The 18,007-nt window shown below is 39.4% G+C and overlaps 1 protein-coding gene across 2 annotated transcripts in view; it reads right to left on the bottom strand.

The window, feature by feature from the left end:
• The window catches only part of LOC104842268 (chromosome unknown open reading frame, human C16orf70), a 35,743-nt gene that overhangs the window by 17,122 nt on the left and 614 nt on the right, over positions 1-18,007 (bottom strand). For both annotated transcript variants that reach the window (XM_010584500.1, XM_010584508.1), the window contains exons 3-6: positions 12,946-13,028; positions 9,153-9,236; positions 4,663-4,706; positions 4,295-4,374 (exon numbers count right to left, since the gene is read on the bottom strand). In XM_010584500.1, coding sequence (XP_010582802.1) covers positions 4,295-4,374; positions 4,663-4,706; positions 9,153-9,236; positions 12,946-13,028 — 291 coding nt within the window. The remainder of the gene's footprint in view (positions 1-4,294; positions 4,375-4,662; positions 4,707-9,152; positions 9,237-12,945; positions 13,029-18,007) is intronic.

Below are 18,007 nucleotides of genomic sequence, written 5' to 3'. Positions count from 1 at the left end.
AAAGGAGTTTAAACAGCCACTATTAGTACAAAACAATTCTGTTCATTGTTACGTGAAACACCTGTACAGTATCAACCAGAAAGTTTTTTAGACAGATGTGCCCCAGAACGCTGATAAATTCCATATTTCACACCACCAGGAAGCATGTTCCCGAGTGGGAGCTCACAGGTACCTCCCTGCCACTTCCACCTCTCTTCCCAAGAGGAGCTCTCGCTTGCATGCCCCAGTTCAGATACCTGCATTCCTGAGTAATATGGCACAACAAGAAAATGCTTCAGACATGCAGGTCCTAGGCCATTTATGATGATAATTAAAAATAGTATCATCAGAAACACCAGCTGATTGGTCAGCTTTTACAAAAAGCAGCAATACATTAGAACACACACAGACTTCCAGCTGTCATCACGTCATGAGATGTCCTGATTTACTGCAATAAATTGCACAGCATCAACTATAAACAGCAATAAAAGTCACCCCAGTACTTACTCTAACCAGACATACTATTTTGCGAGACTGTGGAATGCTTAAAAACAACCCCAGGAGACTGGGAGCTTGGGAACAGCTTTGGGATTGATGCTACCGAACTTCAACCTGTGCCCAGTAGCCACTGGGGGGAATGCAGTGTTCTTGTACCACACAGAAATTGGTTCATTTGCAAAACAGTCTGAAAACAGCAGAGGCAAAAAACAATAAGGAAACACTGTAACAAGAGAAGCTGCTTTCTTCCACTTTACCAAGGGAAACCAGTTCAATATCCCCCTTTTTTCTTACAATTTTATATTTAAGATGACATAGCATAGAGAGAAAAATGCATATAAATATCCCCCCCAAAGTGCCTTTCAAACCTTCAACTTGAGACACATGTCACAAGGTATCTGGACAATGCCAGACCACCCAGGATAGAAAAATAATAGTTGAGCAATAAGCATTAAGCTTTCAAAAGTCATCCTTTGCCTTTTCTGCAGAATGTGCTGGTTAAGAGCATTTTCCCTGCTTGTCGCTCAAAGGAAAACGTGTGGGGAGAGGGAAATGTTTTGATCTGCAGGAAAATTACACAAATATCTCTCATGTGATAAATTATGATGCATCTTTTCCAAAGCCCAGAGCCAGCTGGAGAAGTGTTTTTCCCCTAGTCATGCCAAGTGTGATATCTGATTATATAAATCACATCAGTTCCCATCCCCTGCAATGTTTGTTGATGTTTAGGCTTAAAGGGCAAGGAATGTTTTTATCCTTATGAAGTTCTCTCATGTATCCCTCAAGACCATATGTCACAGCCACCTGACTGAACAAGGTAAGACTGTTCTTTATTATTATTTTTTTAAATTTATTTACTGCAGAATACTTTCATTCAAAATTGCTGATAGAAGCAAAAAGACTGCTTCTTTGCTGCTGCACTTTGGGTGAAGGAAGGGAAGAGAGTCTGCCTTCCAGGAAAGCAGCAGAGTGTGACCAGCTGGAAAACATTTCTGTAGAGCAGGACAGGACAAAGCCACTGACACCAGCAAGCCAGCACAACAGACACAGTCCTGATAAAAGCAGAGGCAGATCCAAAAGCCAAGTCTTCCTGGTGTCAAGCACAAGACCCTTCTGGCACCTCAGGGGAGACTGGGCAACCTCTGAAGTCTCCGAGACTTGCAGAGCTAGAAGACAGGACCCCCCCCAATCCTTGCAAGGTCACTGTGGCAGGAGGGAAGGATGGTTTTTTTCCTTCCATCTTATGATTTCAGTTCAATTCCCCAGCCCTTATCCATGCTGAATGGCACTTCGGCAAACAGCCACATCCACAAGGACTCGGAACAGGATGTGATTTCAACAGAACCACTGGCAAGAGCAAGCGCTCCCCAGCAGGAGGTCAGGTCAGAGAATCATGGAAATGTGGGATACAATCTTGGCTTGGATGAAGCTATTGACCTCCAAAGTGGTCATATTTCAATCAGCCCCATGACAAAGATAATACCATGTTTCAAACTAACATTAGCCAAAAAGTAATTAAGATGGTCGCAATTTTCCTGACAACTCTTCTTTTTTAAAGCCACTGATTTGGCATAACCAAAACTGCTCACTGAAGGTCGGTTTCAACACAAAACCGTTGCTAACCTTTTGAAATATGTTTTGAAACTATCACTGCATCCTGTTGCCGGAAAGTTCTGCTGCAACCACCTTGGTTTTAAGTAAAAGACAACATTTTGTTTGAAATTCTAGTGGTGGTTAACACAAATAAACAACAAAATACTCTTACACTTAAAGGACTTGCATTGGGGTTTTGGAGGAGTAGTGGTACAGAGAAGAAAAGGGATAGTTATGTCATACTTTCATTCATGAAAACTGGCATTTGGTACTTTGGTCACATTAAGAGGAAGGTTTCTTTTCCCACCTTTCTCTCCCCACCCCACCTCAAATTTTTGTGGGACATGAAAACACCGTCATCATCCCTCCCACGTACTGAAAACTATTCTGGTTTTTTGCCTTTTCTGTTTCAGAAAATACAAAGAAAAAAGTTATCATCAAAAACTTGCACTGCACAATACAGTTCAAACTGTTTATGACAGGCAGCTTAATAAAGAGCATTTAATTCTGCTAAGTAGGCTACTAATGGAAGATACCAAATTTCCAGTGAGGAAACTGAATAAGCAAATGCACTAATGAAATGGTAAGAGGCCAATATTTTAATAAATACATTTTCATATCTACATGTCACTGGATGAAAAGATGTTATGAAAAACTATCATCAGCTGAAGCAAGTGCGCAAGTTTTCTTAATTGAATATGACAGGCGCACAAGAACTGGCAAATTCAGCATGAAGACATGTGGTGCCAAACTATGTTTTTTAAGTGCTTGCACAGAATTTTATGCAGTAATAAAACATGCTATTTCTATCATAAGCAATGCTTACAGCTCAGTATATATTTTTACGGTTCATAATATCACAATTTTGCAAGCACTTCACCTCTAAATATTTACAAATAAACCACTGTCACAGAACAAGTAAATATTATACACTGTCAAGGATATGGAACCACTTTCACCCTTCCCAGATTCTACATAGTCTGTCATACATACTATTATCATAATAGATCTAACTATAGATCTCAGAGTTTCTGCCTAAGAAGAAACGTTAAGATCATGACCGAAGTGAAGTTTAAAAAGGCCAGTTCTGGTCCTTGGAGTATTATGGCTAGAAATCCAAGATTCATTTATCTCAATCTGATATTCATCTACTACAGCAGGCTTTTAAGCAATGATGTTACTTTAGCCACATGACCCTCTACAGTTAATAAATCCTGTTCCGTAATGTGCAAGAGATTGTCTGCAGAAAACACGGACAAAGACTGGATATGCAATCGCCATCAATCACAAAAAACACTAGCCTATTTGGGATCAGCCTGACTACTGCAAATGGACTGGGTTAAGCTAAAAACAGAAAATGATGCTCTAAAAAAGGTATGTTGCCTATATGGAGTTAATCATCTTTCTTGTTATGCCAGTTTGTGGCTCCATTTCTTTAAAGTTTCTGAGCAGTTTTATTTTAAATATCCTCTTCAAAGTTTCACCACTAGCTTATATTCATCACTTACCAAACCCCTGAAATACACTCTCCATTCTCATATGTGAACAAGGAGCTTAAAGATAGTCTTTTTCCTGCTACAGAGGTGGTGAACAGCCAAGTAGCTGTGCAAGAGTCAGAGTGGGTTCAGCCAGGTTAATTAAACTTGTCCTGGTTCTGGTCGTGCTGCACATCAGCTGGCTTCACACCTCCCCAGTGCTCCCAGTAACAGGAAGGAGGCACAGGGAGATGGAAGCCAGTTATACACAGGCTCAGACTTGATCCTGCCCTAGCAGGGGTATAACTACGTTCTCAGAGCACGGAGCCTTAGCAAACAGTCCTGGCTGACTCTGCACAGAGATCGGCTCAAATGACTGTACGTTCATGGTATACTTAATCCCTAAGAACATTTGAGAGCTGACCATGCATAAGAATGTGTAAAAACAACAGCATCAACAACAAAGCTCACAATTTTCTGGTACTGGCAGTTCAAAACAGATCATTAATGATCTCTGAACACACCATTCTGTGCCAATGACTCTCTGCCTCACTATTTCACTTAAAGTCACAACTGAACTTACAGTACATTTTACATGATATCCCAGCAATAAGAATACAACCATTCTGGAACACAATTTCAGATCATTTGACAATAGAATTGTCTACACATTTCTCTAGGCAGACATACAAGGAAGACTTCCTGGAAAGAAGTCTGTCAATCTAGGTGTGCTTCTCAAAAAGACTTACCTCCTGGATGTGTTGCTCCAAATGACTGATCAATTTGTTCTATAGTTGGAGCAATTGCCTGAGAGTTAAAATGGACACCACTGAAAAAGAAAACAAAATTAATCTGTCTTAAGAATATTGAACGGATGCTACAAACATTTACTAATAGCAATACCACATTTAAATTGGAAGAAGTCTTCAAGACTGAAGGAAAGAGTAAACTAGTAATTTCACCAAGTGCTATGTTCAAGAAAGGATAATTATCTACATTCTTTTTTGACAGTTATTTTGGTTTTTTAACAAGAATGAGCGAAAAAATTAACTCAGGATTAAAAAAAAATGAGAAGGCAGTCACTCTAATCAATCATGGGAGGTCTTAAATCACTTACCAATATTTTAACTTCACCTTAGTCAAGTCATAAACTTCAATCACCTGAAACACAGGAAACAGAAACATTACCATACTTCACACATTTGCAAATCATTACAGAGGCAAATTCTTGTCAAAAGGCAAGACTAGCTAGTGCTGCTCGCTCTCCTCTTTAACAGAACTCTGCTAGAATAAATCACATTGACAGAGATGAAACTCCAAAAACTTGACTCAGCAGCTGCGCATCTGAAACAAATCCTGAAGAACAACGATGGGTTCAGTACAGTACCTCCAGATCTTGTGTAAATCAGCACTGACTGGCAGAAAGTAATCTTTTCACTAATACATCAGCACCTTGATTTCTGCAAAGATTACTCCTCAGCAAGTTCAAAGGAAAGTAATAGCAAAGGTTAGCTAATTAAGGAATCCTCTAATGAATGTCAAACAGTAGGCCATTCCTTGGGTTGCTTTTATTACCCTGAAGAATGCCTGTGCAGGGTAGTTAAGTCCTAGCACTGACTGCACTGTTCTAACCTTCCAACTCCTTCTAAAGTAAAAGATGAACACAGCAAGACTAAGTAGTAGTATTCCATTTCAATACTACATAAAAAGACATCTAGCAATCTCTCCAAGCATTACAGAAGACAATCAAGAGAGCAGGCCACAAAGAATCAGAACAAGCCATAATAGCTAGTTCTGATATTTATTAAATATTTTAGACCTTACTGAATATTCCAAGGAGCTCCCCTCTCTGCAGACAATATTAGGTATGGATCCTTTGTTCCGAACACATTACTGCAAATGTGCATCCAAGATTGATTTTTATGTGACTGTTACTGGATCTTGAGGCTAGACTGGGCTTTAAGCAGATCATTTTTGGCGACTAACCATTGTCAAACACAAGCTTCTTCCACCCTACATACGTGTTCCTGTGTCAGCAGGAAAAGGAAAATACGTAGAACACATCATAACTGCTGTAAAGAAAAGGTAAAGCACTTGTTATGCTTTGTATAATCCTCCAACAAATCAGTGGCAGATTTAGAAAGGCCTCACTCTTCAGTTATGGAATAAAGCAGAATTGCCCAGGGAGCTTCCTACCAAATGTGGCTTTAAAGCCTAAAAATATCATCAGCTAAGAAGGAAGTCTTGGTTTTGGGAGATGCCCAGCAAATAACCCTAAATAAAACAACTTGCAAAGCTTAAACCACCATCTTACAAAAAAATTAAAAAAAAAAATAAAAAAAATCAACATTTAATGGTATGCTGTTGACTCATAAAAAGTTGGAAGAGTTCTCTGAAGCACTTTGTTTGCTCAGGAAACCCACACATTTCAGGATATAAGCAACAAGTACAGCACAAAGCAAGTAACAAATGAACATTCTGGCAAAACCAACATAAAGAAGAGCAAACAAATTTTTCTTCTTAATAAATATACTTTGAATTATGCTTCTTGAAAAACTTTGTTATCCAGTATTTTAATTCAAATGCAGTTTGACAAGTCCAGGTTTCCTTTACTGCACAGCTTGTTAAAAACAAAGGCTACTTTTATGAAAAGCTAGGAATGATTTTACATTTTTTTTAGTGACCTTGCACATCATCTTTTCCCCCATTCCAGAAAATGTTTCTTAAAACAGAGAAAACCACCCTCCCCAAGATCTAGTTTTGCAGCAACTACCAGAGAGCATTGGGCACTCTCCTGAAGTTCTGCTGAAACATGCTGCGGTGGTGGAAGACAAAAGGATGAGTCGAACAACAAAAAGGAGCAGTACATGAGCAATAGCACGTTGCACAAATGAGGTCCCCCATGAGAGAAACACCCTGACAGCAGCCAACAGGCACCGATTTGCCATCAGCCCTCCTCCCACAGTTCAGACAGATCTATTCACATCAACATTTCTTTTTACTAACAGCAGAGGAAGAAACAAGTGCAACTCAGCAAAATTTAAAGGTAGTCAAAAGATCTCATAGAAGTCATGAAAGACACATATTGAAGAAACACTGCAACAGGCCATAGCACTAGAAAAAGATTTATTTTTTAAACTACAGAAGCTACACTGATAGAAGGATTAACATGATCCTTTCTGTGTGCAGAAGAACAAAAACTGAAAAGACCAAGGACTATTCAGTGATGGGTTTACTACACAGCCAGAAGTCAGTTGGTTTAAATGAGTAAAACCTGATGTTTTGTCAGACTCAGTGTTTTGATAATTACTACCGAGTAAGACTCATAAAAACGTTCAGGTATGTACTAACCAGCAATAACAACAGACCAACACTCTGAAATCTGACTCTTTTTGACCTCAGAGGGAGCATGTGTGAGACCCCTTGTTGCTAAAATTCATAGCAATGTTTTCAGGACCTGGTCCTGGATCTAATCTTTCATGTTAGCTCATGTTAGTAACATCTCCTGCAGTGCTTTGGCTACTGAAGGTGAGTAGAGAGACTATGCACAAGCCTCCCTCCCCTCCCTGAAAAAAGGGAGGAAACTTTTTAGGAATATTGCTCTGGCTTTATTCCTGCACCAACTTCTTTGGATCTATCAAAACTTTCCATTTTAGTAGCCTGTATTTCAATCTCTTTCACAACCAAATCTAATAGCAAGTGTGTTTTAAAAAAAAACAACACACAAAGCAAAGAAAAAAAGGCATCCTGATTTTTCCAGTTTTGCTGCTGCTGAGCAACACTGAAAACACAGTCATAACATCTTAAAACTAGGCATTACTTACTCTACACCTACACTATTCTTTAACAAGCCCTCTTGCTCACTTCTGAACTGATCCCATAGAATTTCTTCTATAAAGAAAGCTTTCTGAACACTTTTACAAGTATAAGTTTTCATAGCATTGCATGCATTTACATAGCTTTACTCTTCATAGTTCAAACAAACGGTATCACTAGACCAGAAAAGTGATACTACAAGATACCAGAAAAGATAATTTTTAATATTTTTTTAAACAAACCTAGAAACACATACCAAAAGAGTTGGGTTTTTTCCATTTTTTTTTTTTTTTTTTTTTTAAAAAAAACGTTGGGGAAAAAAAGGGGAAAAAAAGCTCTTAGAACACTGGGTGTTGAAATGACAGCCAAACCCTCAAAAACTGGAGATGAAGAGACATGGCATACACTATTTACAGCACTTCAGAAACACTACAAGACTGCAACATTCAAAAAAGTGTCAGTAAGCAAGCCATGCACTTGATTATGTCAGTTTTGAGTTCAGCCTCCTTAAGAATTAAATATATTTTGGAAATATTTTGTACAGCAGGTGTAGCTTAACTGATAAAGATCTGTCTGACACAGAGACTTTTCAAGATATTCTCTTAAAAATTGTAAATTCGCATATACAATCTGAATAATTAAGTTCTAAATCTTGACAAAAATAAAAATCCCACTATTACAGAATGACTTCATGAACAGAAACTACCATAAGGCAATTACAAACTGAAATCTAGCAAAAAAGTGCCCAGTTGTCCCCCATCTGAGCTCAATTTGAACTGAAAATTGCTCTTCAAAATGTGTACTTTTATAGTTAATATAAAAGAAATTTTGAAAAAGAAAAATACAAAGTACCATGGTGTAACAGGTTACTACTAGAGAAATAAGTAGTTCCAACAGCTACTAATTTGGGTTGGTATTCAATTTTATGTATACATTTAAAGTACATGAAGAGCTCAAGTTTCAGCTGATGGCACGCTGCTACACTCTTACAGTCATTTGGGGGATAAAGCCCTAGGCTGACATTTTGGAAAGTGACGTTTTGCTGCTGGTTTTATTGGAGACGTGAGTAAGGGGAACAAGGTTAGCAAGGGGACGTTAGCAACCAGCTTGCCCTTTATTTTGCATCTTAATTACACAAAGCATCCTAGAGAGAGGCGGATCAACACTGGGTCACCTAAAAGCACAGAAGCAGAATTGCTGGTCTGAGGACTTCAATTGCAAGAATAAAAACTCATCCAGAACAAACGGAAGTCAGTGCAGGAGTCAGCTGCTCACAACAGGCCTGAATGTGGCTTTCTGGGAGAGATCATGCACTCTAGCCACACAAGTATCCTGTGAACCTAACTCAACTGAAAACTAAGAATAGGAGGAAGTAAGTTTACTTTCAAAAATAAAATGGCAGCACAGATAAAGGAACAACCTGGGCAGAAAACAACAGTCTGGTTTGCATTAATTAACCAATGATCTGATTTTAAATCCTAGGCTTAGCTTTAGTAATGGCCTTTCGCAGCTTCTGCTGCGACTCGAGACAAGATGGACAAGTGAGACCACACTGGACCATCATACTCCTGTGGCACTCTTACAGTCCCTAGTACAAGGTTAAAGCATCTTAAACCTCTAAACAAAGATGTAGCCCCCAAACTGAAGAAATACAGTTCATTATCACAAGAGAGCAGTATATACGGCAAATTAAATGTCTGAAAGAACCACATACTTAGAGTCTGTTAAGTGTCAATATCTCCTAGGCTTTTGGTTTGCATTGTTTTGTTTGCAGGAAGGGTGTTTTATTACCTTAAGTCTCTGATTGAAAGCATCAAACAGCAGTTTGATTCCATCCTGAGTCAGGTTAAGGATGAGGTCATGGCTAAGAGGTGACTGTAAAACAAAAAAAGCTGTTAAGCTTTTAATTTCAAGGCTTCTTTGTTAAGATACATATCATTGTATAAGTATAAATTGGTTACTTTGGAAAAACAAAACTGCCTCAGAAAATCACCACTTGTTCAACAAATAAGCATACCGAAAATACATTTGGCCAAACCTCTCAAACACTTCAGTTTCCTTATGAAAAGAAATAGAAGTGCCTGTGTAAGATCTGCATCCTGCAAGAACTCCCAAAAGGGTAGTTGTCCATTACTTTAATGGGGGGGGGGGGGGGAAGGTGCAGGGATGGACAGGGAACAGGATGACAGACACAACCACCTTGAACATTAACATTCCTAGCTTAGCATCAAAGACATCACGCAGGGACAATCTTGCATTTTTGGCACACAATAATAAAAGCCCATCTCACCAAGTCCCACATCAGAACCAAGTGTATACTTGACAAAAAGATGGTGAGAGGGCTTTCCACTTCAAAAATCAAAGAGTGTCACAGTCTTTTTCAGGCCTCAAAAGGAAAGCTTCAGGCCTTTATGTTGTGAATTTAGGTTTCCTTAGTTACTGTGAATCATAACAACTAAAGGCTTAATTTGCAGTCTGCTGGAGTCAATAGGAGACATTCCACTGGCTTCACTGGTGTCTGTATAGGCTCTACGCCATCTCAGCCTGCTGCGACACTGTGGAAGCTGCTCACTCCCGTACTGGTACAATCCATGCATACAGTCAATTGGCCCTAATTCCGCTATTTGATCACGTACCATCTAAAGCACATTTGCTTCAAAAAGCTCTACCCTCCACAACTGTCTCCTCAGAGGAGAAAAAAGGCTGAATGACAGGCAGGCAGCAATACTCATGCCCTAGAACTGCACCAAGCAGTTATCTAGCAAAAGACAGAATGGGGATGGGACATCTGGGACATGTACAGGCTTCTAATGCAGGCAGCCACACCATACAGCCCTTTTTATGAATTAAGCAAAAGGTACCTTAAAAACTGCTACTCTCCCCTTTGTTCTACTGGGAGAAGGACTGTGTTTTGACTGTCAGGAGTCTAATTTTCATCCTAAATTTTCTCACCTCTTTATTCTCACATCAGCACTGTCTTCTAGCCTGGATACTTTTTGTGCATTTTCACATGCATCTCCCAGCCCTTCCCAAACCACATATTTAAGTAATCAGATCCTAGACTTCACATCACTAGGTCAAAACAAACCACAGGGCTTTCAGTCCCCTGTGATGCAGATTTCCCATTCCCCTTGATCGCTCCAGTAGCTTTTCCTGAAGCAGATTCAGTTCAAGCTCATTTTTCTTGAACACCGGTGACCTGGTGTGTTAAGCTGTCTTCTCAATGAAATCTTCACAGCGCCTTGCACAATGGCATCAGTACTTCACTATTGCTGGCAAACTTTTATGATACTACGTAGAATTGAAGCAGCACTGCGATATAGCCATGTGCCTGAGACAAAAAGGTCTAATGTTGATCCTGAAGCTCTTTTTTAAATCCCTTATAAATCTAATTTAGAAAGGCTACAGATAGAGCAAAAAGACTTGTCATGTTGCATTTAAATATACCAACAAAGTTCTTCTGATATGGGATACACCCTGCATTTCACTGGTTTCTAAGTAGAATTTTCATAAGGTTATTCCAAAATGAATGAGAGCATTACAAGTACGTTTGAGTGGGTGGGGAAAAAAAATTGAGGAAAAGCTTGATAATTATTACAGCAAATAGCTTCTGTTCTATGCTGGCATATTTTCTAATAGAAGAAAAGTTTCAAGGGTCCAAATTTAGTTCCTGCGACTTAATACACAAAACAGAACCTCAAGAATGAAAGATGATGCCAGGAAGCAACAGAAGAGTCCTTCCTGACAGAAGCAACTCAGATGTGCAGTTACACTGCTAATCTACACAAAGCTGCAGGAAAAACTGCAATCACCGAACAATCCCATCAACACAAATCCAGAGGAAGAGGCTTAGGAAAACATACAAAGGCAATTAAGTACCCCACTTAAACTGACCAAAAAGGAGTTAAAATTCTTTAGTCACAGAAAAGGGTTCATCAAGCTTTTTGGCACAGTTTGGGCATCCCATTTATGTCAAATTGAAAAGAGAGCCGTGGGCAGATCTAATTGCATTTAATTGTCATATAAATTTTTGAAAGGAAATACTTGCTGCTGGAGTTCCAGAATCAGAAATTCAGCAATTTAGATGCAACAACTTTCAATAACATTTGATCACTATGCTCAAAGGCATTCTTTTAGAAAGCAAAGAGGAAAGATATGAAGGCTGCTCAGGTATAGCTTAGCTAGATAAAAGTTGTGCATGGCAAAGCTTACTTAAAGCTTTGACTCTTCCAAGAGCTGCAGCAGCAGGTCTTTGTGCTCAGCTGCCAATGAAGTACATGATGTTCTGCATGAGGGTAAGGATATAGCCAGACAGTCAACTGCAGGCCCCGAGTGGCATATGGAAAAAAATGCACCGGTATCAAGCACTGAATTGGAATAATATACAGAAAAAATATCAGCAGCACTACTATTCCACAAAGTTGAGAACTACTATTTTGTTGCACTACGCAGATGTTAAAAATATCTTTACATTTATTACAGCTTGGGGAGAAAAACCCTACACCCTCCCCTGCCTTCCAGATAGAAAATTCAGTGTACATGGTCAAGCACAATGTAGCTTTCCAAGAGGCATAAAAAGCCAAGCAGCAGTATACCTTGCTTTCTAGCACTACACCACTAATCCTTCTGTGATTCTACAAACCTGGGAGGAACAGGAATCTCATAATTTATACAAACAAACCTGGAAATAATTCCGGAATGCACTGTGGTAAGAAAAACTAACACCTCAAAAGCATACAAAAACCAAGGAATGCATTCACTGCCAGACAGGTGCTCCCATGCCTTAAGTACAAGGAGCTAGATTTTCAATTTGCAATTCAGTCATCATAAACCCCATAAATTACAAAGATCTGTCATCTACAGCATATGAATATGATCTTCTGATTAACGTGCATTTCACATAATACACATTTGGAGAGTCACAATACTCCTTTGTCCTATCTCCTCTTCCCTTCCACTTCCTTCAAAGTAAAGGTGGGTATACACCACATTTTATTTGATCTAGCAGAAAGGTTTCACTTCTAGTCCCCTTTTTGGTGGAAGTCAAACATGTTAGGGACGTAATGCTTAGTTATGAAGAATGTTTAAAACATCTACAGCTGGTTTAAATTATTGCATCCACTTTCTGCAGACAAAATTGCAGATCCAGAGAGAAAGTGTGGAAGCCTTCTTAGGGGGTTCATCACCTCTGAACCAAACATGAAAGCAGAAGGTAATGAGCAATTCAGTACTTCAAAAATACTTGACAATGATAATGTAAAAAGAATAGAATTAAGTTATCCAACTAATTATAGAACATTTCCCTTCTTAAAGGAAAAACAATACTACCCCACCACTGCATATACAAAACTGACACCTGTTAAATCACTGCAATGTCCTGAGGATTATTACACTTGATGTGAAACCATTATAGAAGCTACAGCTCTGATGTGGTGGTAATTAATTTGGCATAATTCAATTTCAAGTAGCTCCACAGTTCATACAACACACACGTTAGCACGATGCAGTAGTAAATATACCCCCTAATGCCTTAATTCTGGGACACAATGAGGTGAATGACCCAGACAGACCATGCAGTACTCACCTGCTCACTGTAGAGAACCTGGACGTTTTTGATAATGCGACAGTGTTTCTGAAGAATTGCTACAGCCTGAGCCAATGGCATTCCTGTAAATAAAAACAGTTGCATTTCTTCAGTTTGGAGACCAGCTAACAGTGTTTTTCAACAGAAAGGTTACAGGTGAGTTAACAGAGCCGTCATCAGCAAACAGTACATTACAACAGAAAGGTATGCAATCAACAAATAAGCCTACTTGACTCATGGTATCAGCACAGGCCTGTTTTGTTTTGTTGTCTTTTTTAAACAGAAAAGTCATCGTTTGTCTATCAGTTTGTTAGGCATATATGAAAGAAAATTATCTCTAGCCACAAAATTAAATAGCAAAGTTCAGGCAGAAAATGCACAGATCTTTCTTCAATCCGTGCACAAAATTTTCTGCTTTTTGGGGTGAACAATCCAGTAACTGATAAAATAGCCTATACCAAACTCCACTAAAGCTGGCTAGAGCACTCCTATACACATTCAATAGGCTCCTGGACTGCATTTTATGGCATACCCTTTATCAAGATTGATAAAGTACTGAGTAGTTGTACAAGACAGATACAAATACTAAAACGGAGCAATGATTCTCCTTCGACCTAACTGGCCACATTAGCTGCTGATAGGGCTACACTTGTGTCAAGGAAGGAACTTTATCTTCTCAGTTTACAGACAAGATAAACGTGCTAAACAATTTGGTTCAATTGAAGTAATGCACTAAATAGTCATTCACCCGCTAACACAATTTCAAGGGCTTTTTTTTTGTTGTTGTTGTTTTTTCTTCAGTGTATATCTTATCTTTACAGCCATAAATTTTTGAAAGTGGAATGAAACAGCTGATTCTGCAGAAAGAATAGCACCACACCACCATCTCATCCTTTATCACACTTAAAACCTTTGTTGCCTTTCCAAATGAAATGTGATCGTGTTCCTGGATTCAAAGCAGGCATTTATAAAGAAAGGTTATGAGCTCATAATTGTGAAGTTTTATTTCCCTACTAATTGCTGCAAGTCAATTTAGATTAGTTATCTGACATTTTATTTACATTCCTTGCCCTGTTCTTCTCTATTTCTATTTCTAGTTTTTAAACATTAAGAAGGTTGCCTTGATTAGGGAAAATTTACCATGGGACCTACACTTTTATTTAGTTAACAGTTCAGGCATTCACATTTTTAGTTAATAGCCACACCTCTCAAACTCAGACTATACATCATGTTCCAAAGCACCTTTTAGACATTATCTACAGCAGCAAAGTGAGAAAACTCCCTCTCTCTTTCCATATATATATATACACATATATAAAAATCACACTCATGCCTAAATCACCATAGGTACTACTTTGATGTAAGGCTAGCATAACACTAAAAGAAAAAAATTATTTTCACTGTTGCACTAAACTACATGCCTGTCATGCCCACACATTGCAGGTTTTCTGCAATTATGAAATCAAGTTTTGGCAAAACAGGCTTACAGATTAAAACTACAGCGATTCAATTTGTAATTCAACTTGTAAATACCCTATACAACTGTTTCCGTGAAATTGTTTTTCACATTAGCCCATAATCCTGAAAACAATTTTTTTCTTTTGCAGCTAGAAATTATACACCAGAAGATGATATGAAATCAAAAAGAATAATTATTCTTTTAATAATGGTAATAAAATTAAAATGCAGAGAGCCACACAATAAAGCAGCACTGTTTCCTATTGTCTACGAAATGGCAGTTGCCTTGTAGTCTAAGCAGTTGATTTTTAAAAAGACAGTTATTATGCATTAGGTAGTATTTTCGAAGTGGAACAGAAACGTAAATAACAGCAAGAAGCTAAGCCAAAAGATGCTGCTGTGAAAGTTTCACACTTCTATCATAGTAAAAGCTATGATTCCAAAAGAAGTAAAGGTGATTTAAAAGCATAAAACCCATTTTCAAAGTCAGTATTCCTAGGAGACTTGCAGAGGCAAGACCATGAGCTCTTTTAAAAAAAACAAGTGGCAAAGGATCAAGCAAAGCCAGCAAACAAGCTGACAGAATCTATACGCTGATGGTAAGTGTCAGAAGCAGGTAAGGTTTCAGTAAAAAAGCATGTGGTTAAAAAAGTGAGCACAGACACGAAATTCAGTTTGTAGTCCGATGTAAACTGATGCAATCTTGGGTAAGTGTGCAAACAGATGGCTCATGTGACTCTCTTACTCAGAGCTTTCTCAAGCTGCAAGCAAATGGACATGGAATGATTTTGTTCAGTTTTCAGCAACTGAGAATCAAGCAGATTTTGCCACGCAGCTGCTTAGCAAAGCTACCATGAGCAACTTGGGTTCTGCAAACTGTTCTTGGAGAGCTTAAAACACGCGTGAAAGAGCCAGTATCCTTGCTTTGCCTCCATTAGCAGAGAGCCAAAGGAGGAGTAAAGAAACTGGGTTATTTTTACACATACACACACACACCCACCCCCCCCCACCCCCTTTTCCCCAACATTTGGCAGCTTTTGCAGTCAAAGAGGAAAACAAAGAATTCTTTTTCCCCTGCCCACCAGTCAGGGAGAATAGGGAAGCAAACATGGTTTCCAGCACATCAGATAGTCAACCACACTGAGCCATGGCAAATAACACCCACAGAGATCAGCGCTAGGACTCTCCTACCACAAACTTTTCCCTTTTCTAAATGCTGGAGTGACAGAAGTGACACAAGTCACTCCTCTCACATACACAGGTCATGAACAACATGGCTTGAAGCGTTAGCCTATACTAAGACTGTCTTGAAGGGCAGGAGGGTAGAGGAGTGAATAAAGATTAGAAGAGAAGAATACAAGAAATCCAAGAGAAGATGAATTGTAACATGTTAAATAAAGACAAGTGAAACTTAGTAGGAAAAGAAAGTATAAAAAGCAAGAGAAATGCAAGTATGCCTTAGAAATTATACATCTCAAATGCTAATAATACAGCTATAGGCACTACAGAATAAGTATTTAATTGTTCTCCTTTAAAATGGCAGGAATGTAGCCCGAGAGGTGCAGTGACACAGGTATCTAATTGAACACAAAACTCAGCCTCAGTTAAATTTTTTATGCTCTGGTCACACAATGAGTCAACACTGGAGCCAGAAACAGAATCCAAAAACTCATGTAAAAAATTTTCCTGGCATTTCCCCTCAGTCATCTCCATTGTGGGCACAATACTGGAAGCCAGAGTCAGCAGCAGTTTAGGAATACTGCCATTAGTTCTGCTAAGAGCAGATCTAAACAAATGATGAGTAGAATACCGCTGGCAGCGAGAATCCCATTTACACCGGTGCTTCCAACCTCGCTACCACTAACACAGCTGAACCAGCTTTATCAGCAGGGACAATTTTCATACAGTATCGCTAGCGCAGGACAAAGTTAAGTATCTTAATACCTAGTCAGCCTCCTGCTCTACACCAGCAGGTCATGCTAATTATATATTAGACACATCACGTGGTGGCTATGTTTACTCCAAGAATTACAGCTGAGTTTCCTCTCTCACATCTATCCATGTGTGTACACACACATAGACAGAGAGACAATATGTAATTTTAACCATGCGACTGCATTAACGGGCTTCTTTGGGGGTTCTTGGGAAAATGAAAATCATTTTCTCTCTTCCCTTTTTTTGTTTTTATAAGGAGAACAGGGGGAAGCTGGTACTACGTATTTATGAAGATTGTCAGGGTATATAATTTGAGATTGCATCTCTCTTCAGGTAATACAGGCACTAAAGGATCGTGGAAGGTCACGCAGAGCTGAGAGAGCACAGTAACTTGCTAGCGGTATAAGGAGATCACCAAGATTTCAAAGGGTGGGACCTGAGGTACTATAATTAGCCTCCAAAAGCCATTCTAACGCTCGCTGGAACCATTGAGTTGTACTTGCCTCTGAAGGCACAGCAGCATAAACAGCCCTTTGTGTTTGATGGGTTTCGTATAAACAACTCTACGTTGCAGCACCACTCCTTTGGTGTGACCCAAGTTCATGGCAGCTGTGTAACAGTGTTTTTAAGGAACAGCCTGTCCCCCTGCTGTCACAGGTGACAACAGCAGCAGCAGAAGTGTAACGGAAGTTCTGGCAGATACAGACGGCTGCCACGCAGAGCCCTGTTTACATTAGCCCAACTACTACTACCATTAACTGTGCTTTAGACAAAGCAAGAGCAAAGCTGGAAAACTGAGAGAAAGAGACCAATGCTGACATCTCAAACAATCCCTCGGAAAATGTGGCAGCTGCAGTATTTTTTGAGAGTTTTAAGGACTACCAATATCGGCTTGAAAACACAGGTCATCTTAAGAATCCATATCATCTGAGTTTCAACTGTACATTTAAGCGTCATGGGCTGAGCACCAGCCAAATTTCCATCAGCTGGGGGAAAAGTTCTTTCTCATTGCAGTAAATAGAGCAATGACTGGTAGGGAAGGACCTCTCAGAGAGACAAAAAAATACAAATCATTGCGGGGGAGAAATACTAGTTATCCAACCCTGAGAAAACATCTCAAAAACTTTACTTTCTCCATTATAATGTCGCAACCCAGCAACAACACAAAGAAATTGTGAAATTCAACTCACGTTTACAAAGAGTTTGTAGAGAAAAGCACAGTCTTTATGCTAAGTATTAGCGCAGAGTTGAAGATGCCGCTATCACCTGACATATATTCAGGTGACAATCAGCACACCCCTGCCTCCTCTTTTAGGAGTTATTTAAATAAGTGACTAGCCTAAGATGGCAAGGCAAGACAAAACAAGGTAAACGAGTAAAAGAAAGCATACAAGCTGACAACCAAAGCACAACTCAGCGTGCAAAAGCTGAAGCTGAGACTATATGCTACAAGGGAATCCTTAAAGCTCGTACGTTAGTATTTTCAGCGACAGAGAAAGGCGAGCTTTGACTCTCTCTCTCTTCCACCTACTTGCGACTCCCTGAAAGCGCTGGGAGAAACCTTACGAACGCCGGATCAGGAGGGGACCCGAATCACCCCGCTCACGCAGACGGGGCCCGGGGCAGCCAGGAGAGCTCCGGGGGGGGGGGGGGGGGAGAGGCGGAGCCC

The sequence above is a fragment of the Haliaeetus leucocephalus genome, unplaced genomic scaffold (assembly GCF_000737465.1).
Source record: "Haliaeetus leucocephalus isolate CR32 unplaced genomic scaffold, Haliaeetus_leucocephalus-4.0 Scaffold92, whole genome shotgun sequence".
NCBI lineage: Eukaryota > Metazoa > Chordata > Aves > Accipitriformes > Accipitridae > Haliaeetus > Haliaeetus leucocephalus.
This window is presented reverse-complemented; position numbering and strand designations above follow the sequence as displayed.